This window comes from Gambusia affinis, linkage group LG04 (assembly GCF_019740435.1).
Source record: "Gambusia affinis linkage group LG04, SWU_Gaff_1.0, whole genome shotgun sequence".
Lineage (NCBI taxonomy): Eukaryota > Metazoa > Chordata > Actinopteri > Cyprinodontiformes > Poeciliidae > Gambusia > Gambusia affinis.
The window spans coordinates 20,152,100-20,175,093 of record NC_057871.1 but is presented as its reverse complement, the minus strand read 5'-3'; the positions used below and the strand labels follow the sequence as shown (position 1 = coordinate 20,175,093).

At 38.7% G+C, this 22,994-nt stretch overlaps 1 protein-coding gene across 2 annotated transcripts in view; it reads right to left on the bottom strand.

The window, feature by feature from the left end:
* Window positions 1-308: 308 nt before the first annotated feature.
* The window catches only part of ccdc85al (coiled-coil domain containing 85A, like), a 35,202-nt gene continuing 12,516 nt past the window's right edge, over window positions 309-22,994 (bottom strand). Inside the window, exons 3-4 of one of the 2 annotated variants that reach the window (XM_044113692.1) lie at window positions 5,516-5,573; window positions 309-1,455 (exon numbers count right to left, since the gene is read on the bottom strand). In XM_044113692.1, coding sequence (XP_043969627.1) covers window positions 1,437-1,455; window positions 5,516-5,573 — 77 coding nt within the window. In that variant the 3' untranslated portion in view covers window positions 309-1,436. The remainder of the gene's footprint in view (window positions 1,456-5,515; window positions 5,574-22,994) is intronic. The other variant, XM_044113693.1, reaches the window with a different exon arrangement.

Below are 22,994 nucleotides of genomic sequence, written 5' to 3'. Positions count from 1 at the left end.
GGTTGGAAGGCCTCCTAGCCGTTGCAATAAACTTTAGCTTCTTTTATAGATTTCCTGTCAAATTCGAGTCAGGACTCTGGCTGGGCCAATTTAAAACATTAATATAACTTCTAAAAAACATCTTGGTAAAATAAAAATTGCATCTAAATCTGTCACAGGTATAAACAATATTGGATGTCCTACTACTATATCTAACAATCTAACCTGGAGACCCCACATATACCGTCACCGTAGCTGGTCATGCTTACTTCAAGTCCATCTGTTAAAAAACAGCATTGCTGTGATAGAAAAACACAAGCACACGATGCACTTTTAGATAAACACTTCTGTTTATTATTTATTATACCATACACATTTTCATATTATAGTTCTAATACAAGTAAGTCAAAAATAATAATCATAATATATTTGTATATAGAGATATATAGAAAACTAATCCAATAATCTACTTTTTACTTGGACGTCACTTCCTTGTAAAAAAACAAACAAACAAAAAATCAATATGGACAACATATCACCTTCCACCCAGCTTCAATATAGGCGCTTTAAGGGAACATAAGATAATACAAAAAAGAAAAATTACACCTGATCATTGCATTTTGTAGAACTAGAACATCTGTCAGCAGCTAGTAATGTTGACCATCTTGGTTTAAGACACAGGAAGAGTGGTTTTTTTTGTTGTCTTTTTGCAAAGTTATCTTTGAGAAAAAAATGTTTTTTTTGTACATTTACTTGAAATAGTGGTGATGTTTTTACTAGGAATGATGGCGGCCATGTGATCGTCTGGATTCGGAGACTGAGATTTAGAACAATAGATTATAGCAGTCTCATTACACATGTTGAAGATAATAAATCGCCAAAGATTAGGTAGAGGACAGAGAAAGCAGTGGGCAGGGGGGGCGGGAAAGAGCAAAGAGTGTGGGAAAAGAATTGACTTAACGAACAAAGAATTGAAAGTTTTCTGTGCTTCCCCAATCATGATCTACTTTTGTAAACAGAGGATAGCAGCACAAAAAGTGCAATGTCCTCAATCTCCTCTCCAATCCCCATCCAACCTCCCTGTGCTCTCTCCAGCAGTTAGCAAGCAAAACCGCAGCTGGCACTGAGAGATATCCTCTCTGATCCATTTAACCATGGCAGGCCTCATGAGTCTTCCAAATCATCATTAGCATTCTCATCAAAAACAGAAAAAGAACAAAAAAAAAAAAAAACCCTTCTCACTCCACATCCCGTTCAAACTCCTGATATGTAGAAATGAAAACATGGAGGCAGGCTGTTTTAAGGGCTGTGCACATGGAAGAGGTCTGGGACTACAGATGGTCCGGAGCCATGGAGGGTGGCTTCCAGAGGCCCTGAAGTCTGTCAGGCCCAGAGTCACGGGAGGGCTGCCCCACTACCACCCCTCTTTCTTTGGTGAGGCGTGGGTGGTCAAGTTGTCAAGAGGAGGCCTCAAAGCTGTACAAGAAAAAAGACAAAGAGGAAAAATGTGTTTTTAACCGAAACCGTTTCTGAGTTGATCTAATAAACCCAAAAGCAAGCAATGACATATGATAGCAGCTCTATGGTTTTGACGTTTTTAAAACCATAAACTGTATTTCAGTGTATTGTATTGGTGTTTTATGTGATAGACCAACAACATAAATCAAATAAGTGTGAAAATGAGTGCAAATTAGCATTTTAGTAAGTGAATATAGCTGCTTCGAGAAGGCTTATGGGGTTTGTTAGAGAATATTTGTGAACAACCAGCAACATTAAGACCAAGGAACACAGCAGACAGGTCAGTGATGAGCTGAGAAAAAGTTTAAAGGTTAAGGGTAGCTATAGCTACATATGTCCACCCATCCATCTATCATTTGCCTGGCCTGGAGTCATGGGGGCAGCAGCCTAAGCAGAGAGGCCCAGACTTCTCCCAGCTCCTCTGGGGGAATCCCAAGGCGTTCCCTGCCAGTCAGGAAACATAGTCCCTCCTGTGTGTCCTGTGTCTTCCTCTGGGTCTCACCATGAAGGCATTCCTAACCAGCTCCCCAAGCTAACTTCTACTGGCTCCTCTCAATGTAGAGAAGCAGCAGCTCTACACTGACTCACACCTAGATAACAAAAACATGAACCTATCAAATGGAGAACCCAGGAACTCATTTTCTCCGCTTGTATCCACAATCTTGTTCTTTTGGTCACTACCCAAAATGTGTCTCCATAGTTGAGCATTGGATAGGCTGTTAACTCAAGACCTTCGCCTTTTGAATCAGTTCTCTTTTCACTGTGACAGATTTAGTTGTGTAATTCTATTTTCCAGCACACAAACTTCTGCCAACTTTAAAAATCAGCTGTGGCTTAATTATATATTGCAGAAGTTCAGGATATTTGTTGGGTGAACATTTTGTGGTGATGCTTACAAAAAGTTGTAAATACCCTGCAATACTTGCAACATTTTTATAAGTCAACCAGCATATGCAAGGATCCTTGCATAGGCTGGGACCTTGGATAGTCCCATGTTTTGTTGACCTACGGTGACCCTGTGACAAAATCTGGAATTTTTAGAATCGGGAATAACAAATGTGTCCCAATTGTCCGAAGTACCTAAAACGGATACCAGGAAACTTTGCCGATATTTGGCACACAACTTCAAACCATTGGCACACTCTCAATTTGGGACAATTGGTGCCCACTTTCAGACACTTGGCACCTGCTTTTTGTGACATTGGGACATACTTTCAGACATCTGTCACATACTTATATTGGGACAATTGACACGATTTGGGACAACTGGCACACATTACATTATGAAATTTGTGTGTGCCAATTTCCCATGAAAAACAGATCCAAAATGGAAACATGACACATCAAACAGATCAAAGACTTCCACAGTTTAGGTGGAAGAATCTGTGACAAGAAGAAAACCATGTTTTGTACTGGTATTAGAACAGTACTAGTTTGGTTGTACTGTTCTGCTTATGTTTCACTTTTCATACTCAGGTGCAAAACAATAAGACTACTAACAGATTCCCAGAATATTTTTATTTTACTGCAACAAGTCAGGTGAGATGGATAATGGAAGAAAACTGTTTCTCTACACATAAATGGAAGTGCTGAAGAATGTGAGTTTTAATTTGACTGATGCTTGCAAGACATTATTTACTGGATGACTGTGTATTTGCTCATTAATGCTCAATGGGTGCATTTAAATGAAGTGTTAATCATATGTTATTCCACCCTAATTCTAGCAGACTGTAATCACTAGTGACGTCTGACTTGTTATGGCATCATGAAAGTGAGCTAGTTAATTGTAATTGAACTATCATTTATGCTGCTAGAGACAAAAAAGGACAAAAAGGCCATAACTACGGCCTCACTTGCTGGGTAGTTTGCTCAACAGCTGGATCAGAGTCCTCTATTTAACCCAAAAATACATCACAATCTTTTTCTTTCGTATTTATGCCACCTGATCCCAGCTTGTTCAACAAAGTTGTGCACTACACATATACTGAAAGTGTATTGTGTATTCTTTCAGCTTTTACACACAAAAGCTGAAAGAATCTGCACAATTGTGTACGTGTATTTTTTGAGGTCAATGCTTCTTTTAGAAATCAATAGATCACATTGAAAGGTCAGCAGGAGAATCAGGCCTCTGCTTGTCCATCACAAAAAGGTCCATATAGATGATATTCAGGTGCATTGCACTCACCTCTTGAAAGTTCAACAAAATGCAATAATTGGAATCCCAACACTTGCAGTCCTATTGATTTCAAAAATGTTATAGTAATAGTACTACCATATTACCCAGACTACAAGTTGCATCAGCTGAAAAATGCAGTGTGAAAAAGGAAAAAAATAAATATATATATATATATATATATATATATATATATATATATATATATATATATATATATATATATATATATATATATATATATATATATATATATATATATATATATATATATATATATATATATATATATATATATATATATATATATATATATATATATATATATATATATATATATATGTCACACTGAAGTACGCATCACATTCATTTAGAAATTGTCCAACGTGATATGATCCGGTGACACGTATTCAGTTGCTTTTCAACAAACTGTCAACTTTGGCTTGTAAGTCAGCTGGCAATTTCTGACGCCCTGATGTCCGTGCTCTAAATCCAGGTGATTAGGAACGGCTCCGCTCCAACATCAAAGTGCGTAGAACACCAGAAGTGCATGCAGGGTCAATCTGAGGTGAGGTGCTTGCATTGCATGAAGTGGCAACACCTGCATAGTAATTCATTTTCATCTTCTTGGTAACTACCAAGGCGTGGAGATGTAAGCCTCAGCAGGTGCTGTAGCAGTTTCGAAAGATGACGCCGACCGATATACTCAGCTATCTATGTTCTACGGTAGGAAAATCTGAAAAGGTATCACAGACCATCAGAGATGTGTTCTTATAGCATCCATCTGTGGAGTTGTTCCTCAAGCTGTGGCCCTCCTGCTTCTAGTCTGTAATTAGCTTTCTTCATGGCTGCAGACACTAATGTTTAATCCTTGGCTCATGTCAAAAAGTATGAATTAACATCTAAGAGAAAAATCAAATATACATAATTTGCACCTGACTATAAGTTGCAAGACCAGCCAAACTATGAAAAAAAGTAAAAAACTTATAGTCTGGAAAATGCGGCATATAGAATAAAAACTAACATTCTGAGCTTCGTCGCCTTTTGTGCTCCTGACAGAATGTTTTGTGGCTGCTCGCATCTGTTCAACGCTGCATCAGAGAGCTGAGGGGTGACCAGGGCCAGACTTCAGCCTGCAGTGTTAACGCATCCTTCTTACTTGTCTTCTAGCTAGCCACATACACGAAGTACATCTTCTGACGTCTTTGTATGACACAAGAGGGAAGGGAACTGCACTGTGGTGGCATATTGTTATGTTTAAGCATTTCCCGAAAGAAGCGGCAAAGAATGTCCACTGCTCACTACAGGCAGGTACGCCGTGTTTCTCAGTCATCAAATATTAACAGAGTCATATCGGCCTGACACTGAGGCCTGATTGAAGATGTACAATGACACACAGAGGGTCACCTCTAACGCTATCATCCCAGTACACTCCCTGATTCCACCTGAGAAAGCCTAGGAACTGATGCAGAAACACTTCGATTGACATCGTATTTAATCAGGACCAGAATATGTTTGTTTATTTCTCAATGCTTCCTATGAGAATCAAATACTGCCATATGTTATGCCTCTCTCCCCAAGAGACTTTTTATTACTTCATGTAAATCCTGCTAATGTAAACCCCTCCAACCCAGTCTGAATAGATTTCAACACAGGAGTTAAAATCAGAGAGCCACTTTGAATGGTAAAGCAGAATAATGGGAGCTAATTACAGGATTATGGAGCCTTCTGGTAAAAACTGACAATGCCCTTCACTGGCTTTTCATCTTCTCGCTGAGTCCCTAATTAACACAAAGGTGGTTCATAGGAGGAAAAAAAAGCATAATAATGTGCAGAGTGGTTTACCTGTCCCATAGCTTGACATTTCTGCAGTTGTTGGTGCAGCAGCCTGCTGATATCAAAGCTGTGGTAGAAAAAAGGAGACACAGAGGAGGAGACAAGTCTTAAACGTGTTCTTCTGACAAGTAAAGAGGGGCTCATTAATTTAGAGCTGATGTCTGTTTGTTTAGACTGCCAAAGCATGGGAAAATGACTCATAAATAAAACACTTTGATTGACGAGTCGTTCTTGCTGTCATTTAAAATGTATGGCAAAAATAGGGCTGGGAAAACGGCGGCCTCTCTTTTAATCCACACAGGCACACACAGACAAAAAGCAAACCAAACATAAAGAGAAAGAGCCTGGACAACACCATAGGGTACTTTGGAAATTACCCAAGTCCCCTTTGATCCTTGTGAGATGACTTGTGTAAGGGATGTGGTGATTTCCGGTTTTAAGGTTAAAGTCTGTGTCTTTTGTGATAACTGTTCCTGTGCTTTAAACTCGTTTTTCTGACAAGTCATAGACAATAAGGGGGTTTCTCTATTGCAACATTTTGCAGAACACTGTGATGCACTGCCAAGCCATCCATGGTGTATCGCCTACCACAACTTTGCACAGAGAGATAATTTAGTATAGGAAAGTGGGATGGATGGAGAGTTGGATGGACGGATGGACAGACATGGTCCATACTGTCTGTCTAGACCAAGATTTAGCATTGTAAGACAAAAAAGGTCCAAAACATCTAAGCCTGGCTATAATCTCATAAAAGCTCATAACACCATGGCTACAGTGAAACATAGTGGTGGCAGCACCAAACACCAGTCAGTTATGACACAAAACGTTTAGGTGTCTGACTTTGTCTGACTCCTGACAAAAAAGAATTAATGCAAAAACCGAATCAAGAGGTGCTATTACAGCTGCTTTATTATTACTTTTTCAGTTGAAATTGTCATGACTTACATCACAGTAAAGCAGGAAAACATTTTATTTTCTTCTTTATTTCTTTAAGACTCAAAAAGCTTGGATTTTGACATAGCCGTGTAAGGTTATTATGTCGTTCGGATCGCATGGCAACTCTTAACATGACTACATAAATGAGTAAATATAAATTCAGAACGGTGTGTTTGTTGTCAGCTGGGACGGACTTGCGTCAATCATAAGAGACCAGTGGAATCTAATAGAAATGTGAGACATCAGGACGTCCTCCGCAGCAAAGCTGCAACAAGACAATAAGAAACATGTTGGTCTTGGCGGACATTAATTCCCGTCCTCCGGTTCCTTCCCTGCAAATTTCATTACTGAAGGCAACAGGGAAAAATACAAAAGATAAACGATGAGTGGACAAATTTGGATTTAATCAAATTTGCAGCTTTCTCAACAGTCTTTGAATAATTTATCTAATATTGTTGAAATTGTCTCTAATTTAGGGCTTTTTCCATTTATATTTTCAGGCTAATTTGGAAGAAAGCAAATCGATATTCCCAGCGCCACATTCCTTTGCCTCTAACCCCGCTAGTTTCAGTCTGAGTGTTGCAGCATAACTGGTGCACCTGAGCTAAATGGGAATCTCTTCAGGCACACACCCACACAGATTGATTTATATGAACCTTAATCACGGCTGACAAAGGGGACAGACAGTGAGATAAAGCAATCACTTTGCAGAATGAGTGATGGTCTGCAGCCTTATGCAGTAAAAGTTAAGTCACGCTGTCACGCAGTGATAGATGTAAATGCTACTTCTTCAACTTTAGCTCCTCTAAACAGAAGGCAGTGCCTTGACTCTGTCTGACATCTTTGACCCAAGACTGCTGCCCTGCTTTATTTCTGTCCCTCAGAAAAATGGTGCTGTCAAACCAAGTTCTGTGAACCGAAACTTTTACAGCACAGGATGCAGCCTCCATTGCATTTCCATACTTTAGTAGCCCCCCTAATCTGCAGAACAAATGGCATTGCCTCAAGCACTCTAACTTTTAAAAGGATGTCGCCTCTATTTGTCTCCTTCGTCCTTCAAAATTCTTTTATCCTCGCCGCCTTGCTTAATATCTTTTTTTTCCCCCCTCTCAGCCAACAATCTCCGTCTCCCCAGCAGTCCATAATCATGTTTTCAGCACATTTCCTCTCCTCAGCCAGGGCAACATCTTACATTAACGATTCATAACACTTTTGTGACCGCCACATCGTGCCAAAGACCCAAAAGACCACTTCCATTGTTTATTTTCTGCCTCTTTCCCTTTCACATTATTTATTTTTGTGAAAAATAAAAAATAATGAAGGGAATGAGGGAAGATGGTACAAATACTGAAAAAGAAAAACACACGCTTATCGTACTTACAGTAAGCTGAAGGGTATTTTCATATGGAGGTCAGGGTGAGTGGAATGAGGCTGATTTGATCTTTTAAGCTGTGATGGAAAAAAAAACCTCATGCTATTGTATATTTTTCTAAAACAGAATTGGTTTTTGGATGGTGCAATGGGTCTAAAACAATTCATGACTGATAAATCAAAGTTTAGATCTTTTAACACCTTTACTCTAAAAGATTTTACTGAAAGAAAATCACTCTGGTAAAAGGAAAAAATAAAAAATAAAAACATTAATCCCGGATGCGTGCTGCATATCCATCCTTAAACTAATACTTCAAACATACAGTTTTAGCTTTTAGTTATCTGGAGTTTCCATCTGCCACCAGTTGAGCTAAAACTAATTAATCTGGCATAAAGTTCTGGAAGATTTTTTCTGAAATTTGCTGGTTTCCATTAAAGCTGAAACTGCATTTTACAGAAAGGTTAAAAAGTATGGAAAAGTTATCAGTCAGGAAATGGGATCAAGCATCACTGTTACAGACATGCTGTGGCACAGCAGAGATAGTTGTCAATAACTCCAGAAAATATTGCATGACAGTAGTTTGAAAAGCTTGACTTCTCGTCATCTAGCAAGTAACAGTGGTGTTTCATGCATGGAATCAGTATATTGACTGTGTATCAGATTTGCTTCCAAGATCAAATTTAAATGGGCTCTGCAGTCTATAATTCTAAAAACCAAAAAGTTTATAGAAAAATGAAAAAATCTCTGATAGGGAGCTGTAAGTCTTAGACGTTGGAAAGTCCCCCTAATCTTTAGTTCCCTAATCTTTAGTTCCCTCTACTGATTTTCTATCAGGTTCCAGTCGGGACTCTGTGGGTCCTTCCAACATGTTAATATATTTACAGCCAAAAGAAACATGTTGCTATACTAGCATTATTATTTTTAATAATAATAATAATAATAATAATAATAATAATAATAATAATAATAATAATAATAATAATAATATAATAATAATAATAGTCCACCCTTTTGCTCAAAACTGGTCTCAGTGACACCAGTCCAACATTTATTTCAACACAAACAAAGTCAAATCCATATTTCTGTTGCCCATTAGTTCTTGTCTGCATTAAATTTCACATTTGGAATAGCTAAGTGTCTGCATATCACTAGAAAAGACAAACCAATTGTGTGAGTCTGTGTAAAGTGATGACTGTGTCTTGGCTTAACAAACACTCTTAACTCAAACTCACAGTCCAAATAATCTTTATGTGGCAGCATAGGAGGCAGTGGCTTCCTTTCAGCATAGGAACCATTACAGCTGTAGCACTGGCAGCATAATTCAAACATTATAATCCCAACAGCCACAAGGTGTAAATGTAGCTGCGCTGTGGCGACTCCAACCTCTAATCTATATTTACTGCCTGTTTTCTGCTGACTCGCCAACATCGCCATTGTGAGCTATTATCTTACAGTGTTCGCCTAAGGACTGCAAAGTGACTATTAGTTTTTGTTAAAAACAAAATAAGCAATATATTGATTCCAGCTGGTTACATGCTTCATAAATGGCAATGTCACTGTTTTTCTCACAAAGTTTTGCTGAGCTGACCTGGACTTTCAGGGAACTCTGGATCCGGTTTGTATGAACTTTTGTGAAACAAATTGGGTTACATGACAGCAGGAACTGGATTCCATAGAGGGAGCAAGCACATTATGCAGGTTTTTTTGTGCGATGGAAAGAAGAGGCAAGCATCTTTATTTAATAAAAGTACACAACCTCTGCTGAGCTTTGTGGATACTATATAGGTATTTATGTTTTATTATTATGCCTTTCACCCATCTGCTCTCACAACTCCGAGTAGAAAAGGCTTTGGCAATTGTATTTCTTGTATTATCTCTCTTTCTCTGTTAACTTCCTCCACCACCTCTATTCCTTTACCTTTCTTTTCTATTTCGTCTCGGTGTCCATTAAATCAACTTCTAATTTAGCTATTTCCTTTATATATAGAATCTAGCATTGTAGCCATATGCATAAAGTTCAACTTGAGAAAATAAATATGTTAGATTTCTTTCTGGTATTCAGACAACAATTCTGATTGCTATTCAACTGGACAGGCCATGGAGAGAGAGAGAAGGAAGGACGGAAGGAAGAAAGGAAGGAATCGCCACAGAAATATGGGAACAAATATTGAACAAAATAAAAGATTTTTGACCAGCAGAAATGTCAGCCTTGTAAATCTATACGCCATTTCTGTTACCTGACCCTAAAGAACGCAATTACTGCAGCAGCTTTAAGGTGATTCAGTATTGAATCATTTGACATTTAAGTGTTATTGCACAGGGGTGAACTCCTTCTGATTCATGCTGGATCTCCAAGCGCTGAGTGACCCTGTGGACACGTCGGAGCAAAAAATAGGCCAGTGTCTGCAAAGCGGTATGATTCGCTCCAGATAGTCTTTGGAGACATGTCGGCAGGGCCTGTCATCACCTTCTTGTACGGATGTCCAGAGCAGTTTTAGATAGTCTGTGTATTTTTGCCTCACTGCATCAGTGTGTGAGTCAGCAGAGCAAGATCCAATTCTATGCTTTGACATTTAACAATATACATCTGCAGTACACTAAAGCAAAAGGGAACAGTTAGACCATAAAGACCCTAAAAGAAGCATTTAGCTGTAGTAACAGAAATGGTTTCTACTGAGGCTCATATTCCAACGATTACCCAAACACTAGGGGGCGCTTCTAGAGGGCATATTTCTTTAACTTCACATTTAGTCAAATATACTCTGTCATTTTCAATACACCACCATACATTGTAACCTGAATTTATTGATACACCTGAATTTAACAGTAAATTAATTCATTAACTCCACCGTGTTTCTGGAGAGACTGGGTCACAACTTGAATCTGATAGAAAATCTGTGGAGAGGGCGATGACAAGCTCTTCATTATTGTTATTCTGTGACAGATGTGCAGGGAGGAACTTTGTTTCAAGCAACATCTGTGACTTCTTCAAGGAGAGTCATAAACTGGATAAACATGCAGACCCCTTGGATGGCATTTGTTGATTTAGTTATGGGCACAGTGTTAAAACCAAAATTGGATTTATTAGGGTATGAGAGCTGTGTAGAGGAAAGAGGAGTTTGGTGCAGGTCAGAGCGAGAAGTCAACAGATAATATGATTATTCCAGAATAATGTGGGTGCTAAGCTCCTTATATTCCACCTCTGTACAACAGAGCTCTGGAGAAAGGCTCAAAATTTTCCCACAAAGAGATCTGATAGATTGGCTGGGGACATGCTGCTCCCATACTGAATAAATCACTGATAGGAATCCTTTCGGTATCTTTAGTGCCACAGCAGTTATTAACTCTTTGCAACTTATAATCTCAAAGTTTATAAAGAAAGTTCAATGCAATTTTAAAGCTACTCCCCAGACCTTTCTTCAATAAATTAATCAAATATACTTTAAAGTTTTCCACCAACAGAACATGTCAGGGTCAGCATTGCTGATTTCCGTTTTTATAGTAATTTTTTATTTTTTTCAAGATATAAATCTATTGTCCCTAAGCGAGTCTTTACCAACAAGATTTCTTTTGAGCAATTCAATTTGGGATTTTCTTTCTTTCTTTTTTTTTTTTTTTTTTTTTTTTTTTACTAACCAAATTTTTTCTCCAAAGGGGTTTATTTTTGCTCTGTGTGGCTGCATTAAAGCATGTGAGCAAAATGGATTTCAGCAAATAATACAAATATTGAAACAACTTATAAAGAGCAACAGCGGCAACTTGAATGGCCAGGTTTCAATATTCGAGATCTTCAGCAATGATTTCAATCATATCTATTCAGGAGGATGCAAAAATAATGCAATACACCTGTTGCTTAAGCTTTGTCATCTACAAAAGTATCTATTAGGGTTGTTCCAAAAGAAAGGATTGATTCTCATTTACTGCGATTCAGAATCAAAATAGAATGTAAAACAAATTGGCTCCCAGTCTCCATTTTGTAACTAAGCAGGAGGTCCTGACGTCACTACATAACTGGTACTGTAATGCTTTCATGCTCGGAAAGTCAACTACTACAGAAATGCTTCAGACTCTGCAACGAAACCCGACAAAAGCCACTGATCCACCAAAATGTTTACTCAGATTAGTTTGAATCTTCTCTTACATTTCAAATCTATACTTGATAATCCTGCTCGATAGTATCTTTATACATTTTGTCAACTAAATCCCACGTTTGTAGTTAAAAAAGAAAGTATTCGAAAAGTCAACTGAACCAGTGATTAAATTGGGATAAATGTCTGAATCAAATCTGAACACAAACACATGAACCAGCTCACCCACGGCGATCCTCGTCTCCCTGTACTCTTTGATGTACCTCTTTCTCCTTGCCTCGCCCTCCTCTCTCAATTTACAGAATCGATGCGAGGTAATTTCACATGGCCATTCACTAAGTTCGACTAAAAATCAGCTGCATAAATTATTCAGGTTGCCTGTGCAGGCAAGCCCATGGAGACGCACAGTAGTTCAGTGACCTACCGGTAAGCTGGCATTCATGCAGACAATCAGAAAGCCAGTTTGTCAGAGTGATGCTGAAAGTCGGTCAAGCTGCTTTGTTTAATGTTTTGCAGGTCGCAGCAGTCGGATGTACAGGATGTCCAATCCGGAATGCAAGCAAATAAGCTAGGAGATCTGGAACTAAGACTCGTTGTATATCATAGATTTCTCCAGGTGTGGCCGAATTCTCAACTTAGAAAATATTTCAAGCAAGCTTTTGCTGTTTTCTGTTTTGAAAATAATCCTGCAACTGAAAAGACAATCACACTGAAACAACCACAGAAGCGAATTGCAAAAACTTTGCAGTCCATACTGTGTGTCCTAAAATTCTGCACCAGGCTACAAAAACAGAAAGTATGTACAGATGCAACTCAGCAGTCAAAACCTCTGACAGGGTAGAATAGTTAAAAAAAAAGAAAATATCACGAATCCACATCTTAAACAACATCAAAAGTTAATCACTTCCAAGGGAGCGCGCCACTCTGCTGTTAAAATCTTAATGCAAATTTCCCCATTAATTTTTAAAGAGTCCTTAAGATAAACAAACATGTTATCCCAATGAAAGGCACATCACCTCAAGTCACATGCATACCAAAATGGGACCATTCCTACTTTCTCCAGGCTTCACCTTTGGAATTATTAGTTTTGGTGGTTTGTTCAATAATCGCTAAAAATTACAGAAAGAAAAAAGAAGTCTGCTTAACCAGACTTAAACCATCACATAATCTCCTCAATGAAGAAAACACATATTGCGCTGGTGGTTTAAAACATTCCCATTTCATCAAATCAGAACTGCGGCCCCATTCACACCAGACTAAGACCACACCACAAAACTAAAAATCAGAATATGGATTGTCTCTGCTTGCTCTTAAAGTTTTCAAACTGTTTGGATGGTGCACAAAACCATCTGTGGTGAGGTCATAGTGTTTTTAGCGTTTATTATTCTGCTAATAGCATATCGGGGTCCTGGATGCTCCATGGACAAGCAGCAGTGACAACATATCCATGATATATGGCTCTCATTTATATGTCACACTTTGTCAGTAGAGAATTGACCTGTGGTCAAGGCTACATTCCCACACTGGATTGGTAATGTTTTATTGTAGTAGCAATTAATTCATTTAAGAGCTTTGGTATCAGATTTGCTGTCTATATCCTGCAATGCAATTGCTCAGGCAAAAAAAAAGGACCAACAAGCTGAAATAAAAAAATCAGTGCAAACAAACCCAACTTCAAGGAAACCTGGCCACCCTCAGCAAACCAAAGAGTTAGTTTTATGATGTGAGCCTGGTAGGTTAGAGATCCCGGCAGAGAAAAAGAGTACACTCCTCCAAATTGCATGTTGATTGTTTATCAGGATACTGCACGATAGTATCCGGCATAAGCGCACAGAGTGTGCTAAAAGATTATAGAAAGCGACACATCATGTCCTAATTTAAAGACAGGCAAGAATAAAAGAGGGAGACAACTTAATTGATATGTTTGGGTAAAGCTATTTCTAAGGCTTTGGGACTGTTTTTGGGACCCACCTGAAAGAAACAAAGGTGAACATTTAGATGTGGACCAAAGTCACTCGCCGGAAGCATTGACAACTTATCCAGGAGGCGAGAAAAGAGACCAGAACAATACAGTTAGCTTTTTTCCACCCCAATTGTTGAACTTGTTATCTGGAAACTTCATTTTTTACATTTACTGATTGATTATCCGTATCTAAAGTTTGGGCATTGATCCGAAACACTTACGTGTGCAGACAAAGCAATAGCAAATTTTTACGGTACTGTAAATGAGGTGAAAAGGCTGCGATGAACATAATGTCAATGCTAGGAAGAAACAGCGACCCGAAGTCTCTGTGTCTGCAGTGAGGCTCAGAGAGTGACTGCAGCAGACAGTAGACAAAGGAGAGAACTAAACTCAATGAAACAGAGAGGAATAATTGACACCCTGCTGCTTGATTGAGCCTGTGAGGATTGTGTGTTTGTTTTTGCCCTTGTGATTGCAGGGTCATCAAAGACTGCGTTCAGGCAGTCGCATCGAACACGCACAGACAACTCAATTATTTTGTGAGAGGTCCTCGGAGAAATTTATATTTACACATAAGCCATAAAGTAAGAAAAAAAATAAAAATGAAAATGTCTGAGCCAATTACAGATACACGTGATACGTCTTTAAACTCTTCCTTTGATGCCTATGTGTCCTGCACCGCGGCTTCACATAACAGCAGCTTGTATTTTGCTATGCTTCTCTGAGGGAAAATTAAATATTTAGGTAGACACTTGCAAGATAAACTGCTGTTGTCCTATTTTAACGTGTCACTACCCATCCATCCTCAAGGCTGATGAATAATATAACACACTGGGCAGAAAACAGTGAAGCATGCATGTGTTCACATCTCAGCTGTGCGAAGAAGATGAAAGGAAAGATTTCATTGATAAATGCATTGGTAGACGCTTTAGGTTTAAGCATCCCACAATCCATTGCTGTACCGTCTGACACCGGCTTCCAAGTTTAATGTATTCTCCCAAAGGTTGTTAAACTTTGATGTCCACGGTTTGGGAGCTGAAAAGGGTTTTTTTTTGTTTGTTATTTTTTACATGTTTGTAGATGGTTTTTCCTTCCTTATGAAAAAAATATATATATTTCAGCTATGCCATAAATAAAAGCCCCTTTCAGATATAGAAACACTGCAACACATTGAATCAAATATGAAAAATCTGTGTTGTTCAGCCAACAAGACAAAACAAAAGAATGCAGCAGCGAGGAAAGCTATCACACAGTGTCAAGTGCTCATGCATTCTCTAACCTAATAACAAGGTATATATAGGAACTTATCCTGGTGGCAAAATATCACTGCTTGCTCTCCGCACATAAAAAGAAAACAAAACAGGGTTTTTCCGAACTTCATAACATAGTGCTTGAGACTGCCCGCAATTTCTCAAGGTAATACCACAACCTTCAATGCAGCCTACTTATCTTGAGCAACAACCATGATCTTACAGTGAGAGCTATGATGGAATGGCATAAAGAAAATAAATATGTTGGAAATGCCTATCGGCGTAAAAGGTGGCGATATTTATAACAGTCATCAAACTACGGATCCTGCAGCATATTTAAAATAAAACGATTGACCAATATAAGGGAGATTCGCCCCTTCTTGCATCTTGACAGAACTAACAGAAACCAAACTGTTCACAGATTTGTATCAAGGAGAATTTATGTATCAAACATCAGTTTTCTCATCTTTATTTTAAGTCGTATTTAACAGATATATCTGATAACAAATGATGGCACTACTAATATTTTTGTGACAGATTTCTGCTTGTCCTGCATTGGAATAGAATGGTTTTCTGGACACAATGCATCACATGGCGACTTATAGGCGATGTCCCATCCAGTAATACATATCAATTAGCAGCAGTATGAAAGACGTAAAAATAACTAACTATACTGCATTACAAAATTATATTAAATCCTAATGCGGACCAATGCGTTACATCTTTATGAGACAAAAACTGAGAAAAAGTACTATTTACATTCGAGCAAGGTTTTCACATCATTTCATTTTAAATGTCTTTATTTTGTGTGCGTGTTAGCTTATTGTCTGAGGATAAATGCGGTTCAGTTTCATCGTTTACGTTTAAACAATAAAATATTAAAATCATGAAAAACATCAGGTTTGATGCTTCTTGGTCTAGATGACACCGAATGTAGTCAGATTTCAGTGCATTCAGGTGAGTTTTGATGCTTTGTGGTTTGATATTGTCCACAGAAAAAAGTTTGAACGGCGGGCGCACATCTTCACGCCAGCGAAAAGTGTGCGTATATTTACACAAACTTTGACGCAAAGTAAATTTTTATACAGGCTGACTTGTGCGTAAAATATGCCACCGCACATTTTTCCTGAGGATTGAGGTCTCAAGCGTGCAAGAGGCATACATAAAGCGTGCCTCATGCACGCTTTATGCATGCATGGGGCCCTGGGAGTGTAGACAGTGGCAACATACTGGATTTGGAGGCAACTCCAGAATCCTCCTAATGTGTTTTGCCTGCAGCTATTGCTTCCCCTGTACTACAGGAAAGTGGTAATTAAAAGTTTTTCTCTTTTTTTTTTTCATTACAGAAAAGGAAATGAGCCAGCCAGTCTGGAGCAGTAAGGGGTAATGAAGTAGATTCCAGTATCTCTGAGAGGAAATCTTTCAGTGCAAAAGCTGAAAGAGACAGAGTACGAGATAATGATATAAATATAATGCCAATCGTCTTGTGTCGGTGGAATCAGACAATCCATCTGCATACATACGTCCATCAGCCCCCATTACCGCAGATGGGGGCTGATGCTGACATTCTCATCAGAAAAACCATTACATCAAAAGCACAATAAGGGCAGGAGACAAACCAGGAATTAGATAACTGAATCCCTTTGACATCCGTATTCCTGATGCATTATCTCACTTTTTCTTCTTTCAGCAGATGGTTGAGCCGTAAAAAGCCGTCACAATGACAGGTGCAGAAAAGCAGCCTGTCTATTGCTTGACCATTGATAAGACAATCCAGTGATAAGCACTGCAGATATGTAAGTAAGCCCACTGCGTAATAAAAGTTTGAGGAAATAGTCTGAAGCACAGCAATACGCCTGATCCTGTTCAGATTCCAGGTTTTCTTCAAGGTTTGATTGATTCCCGTTTAGGTTTCTAAGGACTACAACTAGAAGAAAATAAAAATGTGCAGCAATAGTTTGTTTTTGTTTGTTTTTTCTCATCTTTAAAATAAAGATGAGAAAACTGATGTTTCATACATAAATTCTCCTTGATACAAATCTATGAACATGCCACTTATTGCTTAATTTGAGTGTAATAAAATAGAATAATGTGTGAATTGATAACTGGGGCTGATGGTGAATAATATTTATAGTATAAAGCCATTTTAGCTTTTTGTAATTTGCTTCTACGGAACTTTTCTGAGAAGTCTTTTTTAAGTGTATTAACTTTAGTTTGATCAGAGTTGAGCTTTCATAGATTCTGTGTTCCCTTTTTAGAGTTGTTTTGTTTGTACTGTAATTCCCTTGCTTTTATTTCATTCATTTGCTAGACACACAGATCCTCAACTGTGAGCATGGAGCGCTTTGATCTCGCCAATCAGGAATAAGCCAATATTTATATTTTGCTTAAAATACTTCCATTTAGGCAGCATTTTCTTCTGTTTCTAACCCGGTTTTCACTCCCCTGCTTGTCCACCTGTTTTGTCCCCCGTGTTTCCTGAATTTTGATAAACTTTGGATCTTCAGTTCATTGAAGAATCTTACCGTCACCTTCCCAAAATAATGGAGAAAGTCATTTTTAGCCAAAAGTGAAATAAAAAAAAAACCATCACCTCTTTTGGAATAAGTTGACATAACCCATTATTATAGGACGTTGCCGTTACTTTACATCCCTGCTTTTTGGTCCACTCCCCCAGCTACATATGACAGATTTTCTGAAGGACAAATTGAATGAGTATCATTTTTATCTAGTTGCGCAGTTCAACCCAGCACTCGTCAAATGTCAGGCTTAAACGTTGCTCGCTGGATCAATGGCCAGCACTCGTCCCTCACTCGCAGCCAATCACCTGAAACCCTAAACCTGTCGCCTGACGGCCCAGCACCCATTATGGCTGGAGAAAATTTGACATAGATGTATGTGGATCCTGCTGGTGACGTTGGGATCGACGGAGATTCCCTCAGGCTCAGTCCTACCCGTGTACATGGCAGCCATTCAGCTTCCAGTTAATTGCCTGCATGGCAAACTCATTTCCTTTCAGCTCAGTGGGCTGTTCCCTATTGCTCATAGAGGGACAAAGTCGATTCTCTAATCCACTAGGTTGACGCACTTAAGGGATGATTCAGGATACTGTAGAAGATCTGCCACACACCTCTGAGGTTCGAAATGGAGCGATGTTGGCACACAACGGGAATCTTCTTTCCCAGCTCAGACAGAGATTTACATTGAAGATGTTTAAGAAAATACAAAACTGATGAAGCAGTTAAAGTGGAATCACCTTTCTTCGTGGCATCACATTTAAAGATTATAAAACTTTAACTATCTTTGCTAATTATATTTAGAATAAGTGCAGCGAAAATGTTTGGAAATGTTCACAATGGGTATGAATCTGATGAGGGTTTTTTAATGATTTTTCAGTATGAAATAATTATACAGCGACAAGATTTTTTTTTTCTTTTTGTAGTTTGAATACAGAAGTTTAAATTTGTTGAGGATTTTGTCTGGTCTACACAGCGTAAAAATTACACAATGTGAAATGCTGTGTTCACACACTCCTCTAGTTAAATGACCACTACCGTAATAAGTTGGTAAAAACACACTCTTTGAAACTATAAGCATGTCTATGACAAAATGCCTGGATATTTGACCACTTTTTAAAATCAGAAATATTTAAACTCATTGGCTTTTGACACAAAAGAAGCAGAAATACATATTATTGTGTCTAAAAACCCCAGTAATTGTCTGATTTGAACATAAAGAGTTTCTCCAGAAAGGAATCTGAAAGAGGCGATATTTCCTGGACAGCATTTTTTCACCTTGATGTTGAACTCGGATTACCTTGGACAGAGACACACTAGTCTAGCCACAGCTTCAGTTTATGACGTACATCCCCTGGGTTCCTGAACATCCTTACTACATTCCTTCCTTTTTTTAGGTTTAGAGTTTGGTTCAGATGGCTTTCCTGTTTCACCAGGACAGAAACTCTAAACACATATCAAAACTATCTTTGGGATAGACAAAGCAGTCTACTATTAAGGACCCAGACCTCAGACTATGTCTGAAAACAGCAAGGCTCATGTCAATATGTCAACTAGTACACATGAAATTTACTATTTTAAATATTCAGTCAGAATTGTGGCAGAAGTTTAATGGTGGCAACAAAAACTGTATAGAGGAAGAGACTCTTGAGCTTGAGTTCTGGTTGAATATCATTTCCACGACACCAAGTAACCTGGGAAATAATGACCACACAAACCCCAAATTTGTTAATTTTATCTATTTTTAATGGTTATTTTAATGATAAATATATGTAGCCATTGTAATTTTTATTATTTAGTTCATTTCTGAAGGACCTCAAGACGAAACATTTGTTTATCTGTTTATTTGCAACCCTGAGTAAGGACCACTTTGGAAACAACTCCTATAAGAGCATCTAAGCAAATATTAGCTGGACTGCATGTAAGCATTATATACAAATGGTTTCAAGATAAAAAGAGGTTAGAATATAACCTTAAAAATCCAAGATTAATATTGAACTGATCCTGACGAGTGTATGCGAACGCTGCACTGGCACTGCGCATCACTTTTAATTTCACCTGGAAACGATGCATACAGTTCTGCTATATTTCACACTGCTGCCGCGAAATATGTGATCAAAAAATATACAGTATTGTCTGAGCAATGCACCAAAAATAAAAAATTTTAGGCTGATTGCTCCCCACCAGGTGGAGCCAGCTTCCATAGAGGAAGCTGACGGTGCCTTGATTAAGAATGACAATGATATGCTCCAGGGATAGACAAACAATATGCCTAATCATGCACTGCTTAGTTAATGACTCCTCAGTTTGTATACAGCTGAGGGCGTTTTGTCCCAGCTTTGATTTGAAATTCAAATGTTGGTTAAAAATTTTCCTTTTCAAAGCAACAATAAAGACATCCACTTTGTTTTTCAAACACCTTTGTTTGGTTTCAGTACTGCTGTCTTACAGGAAGAAGGTTGTGGGTGTGATAGATGGATGGATGTTTGGTTTCGGCCTTAAGTATCAGCTTAATCTATTATATTTGAGTACATTTCACTTAAAAAGGGAAGTACAACTCATGTTCTGAGGAAACAAAGACTGAAAAACAAATTTTAAACCAGTTTTGTGATGTAGTGAGGAAGAAAGCTGGTAATAATACTGAGCACCAGCCTAATGCTTAACTAAATCCTTTAACACCAAGCAGCTGTGACAAAGATTTGAGTTTCCCCCATGATATGCAGGCTGCAAGGCTCCACGATTCGTCAAGGGACGCTCACTATCCATCGCCTTGGCAGACATGTATGAAGGAAGTAGATGGAGCGAAGTCAGAAGAAGAGAAGGATATGTGTTACTGAGAGGAAGACAGAAGAGGCGAGAGACGGAGGGGAAGAAAACAACCAGCAATCCACTCAAATACTTCCTCAGCCTCTTTTTCTCCAGCTCATCTTGGCAAACAGCACATCCTCCAGAAACAGGGCTCTGTAATCAGATTCCTCTCCCTGTCCGACAGCTGGTTGCACAGAGTGGCAGCCAATTAGAGTGAGCGCAGAGAGGAAGGCACAGAAGAGAGGAGGAGGAGGAGAAAGCGATAGCCGGGCCTTCTCAGTGACACTGCGGAGGGAGAGCATTATCCGAGGCCGCGGCTTTGCTGATGATTTCCTGTTGCGCTGACAAGCCGCAACACTTCTAAACAACAGCTAGAAGAGCTGCTGCAGCAGCTACAATGATGCTGCTATTATAAGAGTCAACAGTTGCAGCGAGACAGTGGGATGGTCTTCATTAATTCAATCAGCTCGAATGAGCTCAAGCAACGACGCTCAAATTGTTTCTGAGTTTATTTTGAGTCAAAGGGGGAAAGTTTAAGTACAACCTGAACATGTAAAGGCTCTGTGTGCAATCCATTCAGATACAGAAAACAGCATAAATGTACAAATTGGCGGTCATTGTAACTACTAATGACTGGATGTGTCATTGTCTTTCAATCAATCAATCAAATTTTATGTATATAGCACCTTCAACAACATCTCGCAACTTGGTCCTTTGAACCTCAGTCCAGCTTCTCTGTGCTAACTCGTCTCCTCTCTCAATTTCCTTCTGTTCTCCTGGCCACAGTTTTGCCACATTTCCCCTAATTAGTTTATCTGGTTCTCTTATAACTTTTCTCTCCTGCCTCAGAGTTTAAGCTCCAGATTTCCCATTTTTTCAGGGCTGGATTTATCCATTATTTTGCCTGAGATCTGTTTTGTTCCGCTTCTGTCTAGTTGTCCCTCCATGCTCCACATTCTGTTTTTCTGGTTCAAAACTTAAAAGTTTCCTTTTTTCTTCTTAAATCGTCAACATGCCAATTACTCGTGGCTGTCTGCGCCTAGGCCCTGACAAACCTTACATTACTGGTTGGTTGGCTAGACATTAAGTCACACGGTGAGGAATAAATTCTGGAGAAGGCTTTCGGTTGTTAGACATCTGGAGCTACATCAAGGTTTTCTCTCCTTTGGTTTAACGACAGGCAATGTTCTGGAGCAAAAGATGAAAAAACAGCTCCTTAGAAAATTCTGAGGTGGAAACTATCCATTACAATTATAAACTTCTAGTAAACTCAGCCTGATTTCCTTCATTCTAAGTCTACTGTGTACTGTTGTTTTCATCAGACTTAATGCTTTAGCTGACTCGGGCTTTGACGTTTCTGACTACTTGTGAGTGGAGTATCATTTAAATTTTGAGTTTCTAAACATGTTTGGATGTGAATTGCATGAACCTTTCATTAATCGCCCTACTGACTTTTGTATGGTTGTCCTCTGTGCACTCATCCTCGCAGTCATGTTTTTACGTAACCTTTTATACATTCATGCTCAACCAATACATAGTAGTCCAGTAAAATAAAAATAAAAATGTGTTTATATGTTTTGAGACTGCAGCAACTCCCCAAAAAACTCTTTTAGGGTTCACAGATCATAGCAGAGTGATGCATAACCCTTTCAACAGAAAGGGTTATGACTCATTTAGTTTTTAGTTAAAAGGATTTTGCAGGAGATTCAATTTCCTATGTGAGCTAATGTTATTAATTAGCAGAGCACACAAACAGTCACTGGGAAACTGTTAGTGAGCTTTTACATTCACACACAGAGCCTCCTTTGAGTCCAACCACCAAGTGACGATGTAAAAGAGTTTGAACAGGTTACTGCATCGGGTTCAGAAGCTCATGTTAGCTTTGGCATTTCTTTTCATCACGTACCTTACCTTGCCTAGAATTTAGGGACATAATTTCCACTTTTTCTTATGTTTTACACCTGCATCTCACTCATTTTCATGAAATTCAACTAAAGCAAAGCTGTAATGTAATGGACTTAGCAGAGCATTTCTAATTTCTAAAGTTGTAAGCACAATAACGAGAAAAAACAAGTGTTTCAAAATCTGCAAAATCACACGCATATATTGCTGCTGCCTTCATTTCTGCAGACTGAATCCTCAGTTTATAATATAACATGTCTGTTTGTGTGTGTTTGTGTCTTTTTAATGGCATCACAAGGGCGAAAGTTCTCCCACACACACACACACGCAAACACACACACACTGTTATGTCAGCCTTTTCCCATGCGGCCTATTTTCTCCTCTTTGATCAGCTGAGCTGCTTAAGCTAATATGCAGAACTTGTGATTGTTAAACCAGAAAACACGATTAAGGATCTGCTCTTGAAAAGGGATCTTCTTCAGTGAATAGATCCTATAGGCTTAGCGATCATTCACCCTTCCTGTCTGGGTCGCGAGAATCACAGTGCAGAGAACTCATTATTCTCTTTGGGAGGAGATTCATTAGACAGACATAGATTTAGTATTAGAAAAATTACAGAACCAAAATGTCAAACACAAACCGGTAAGAGGCTT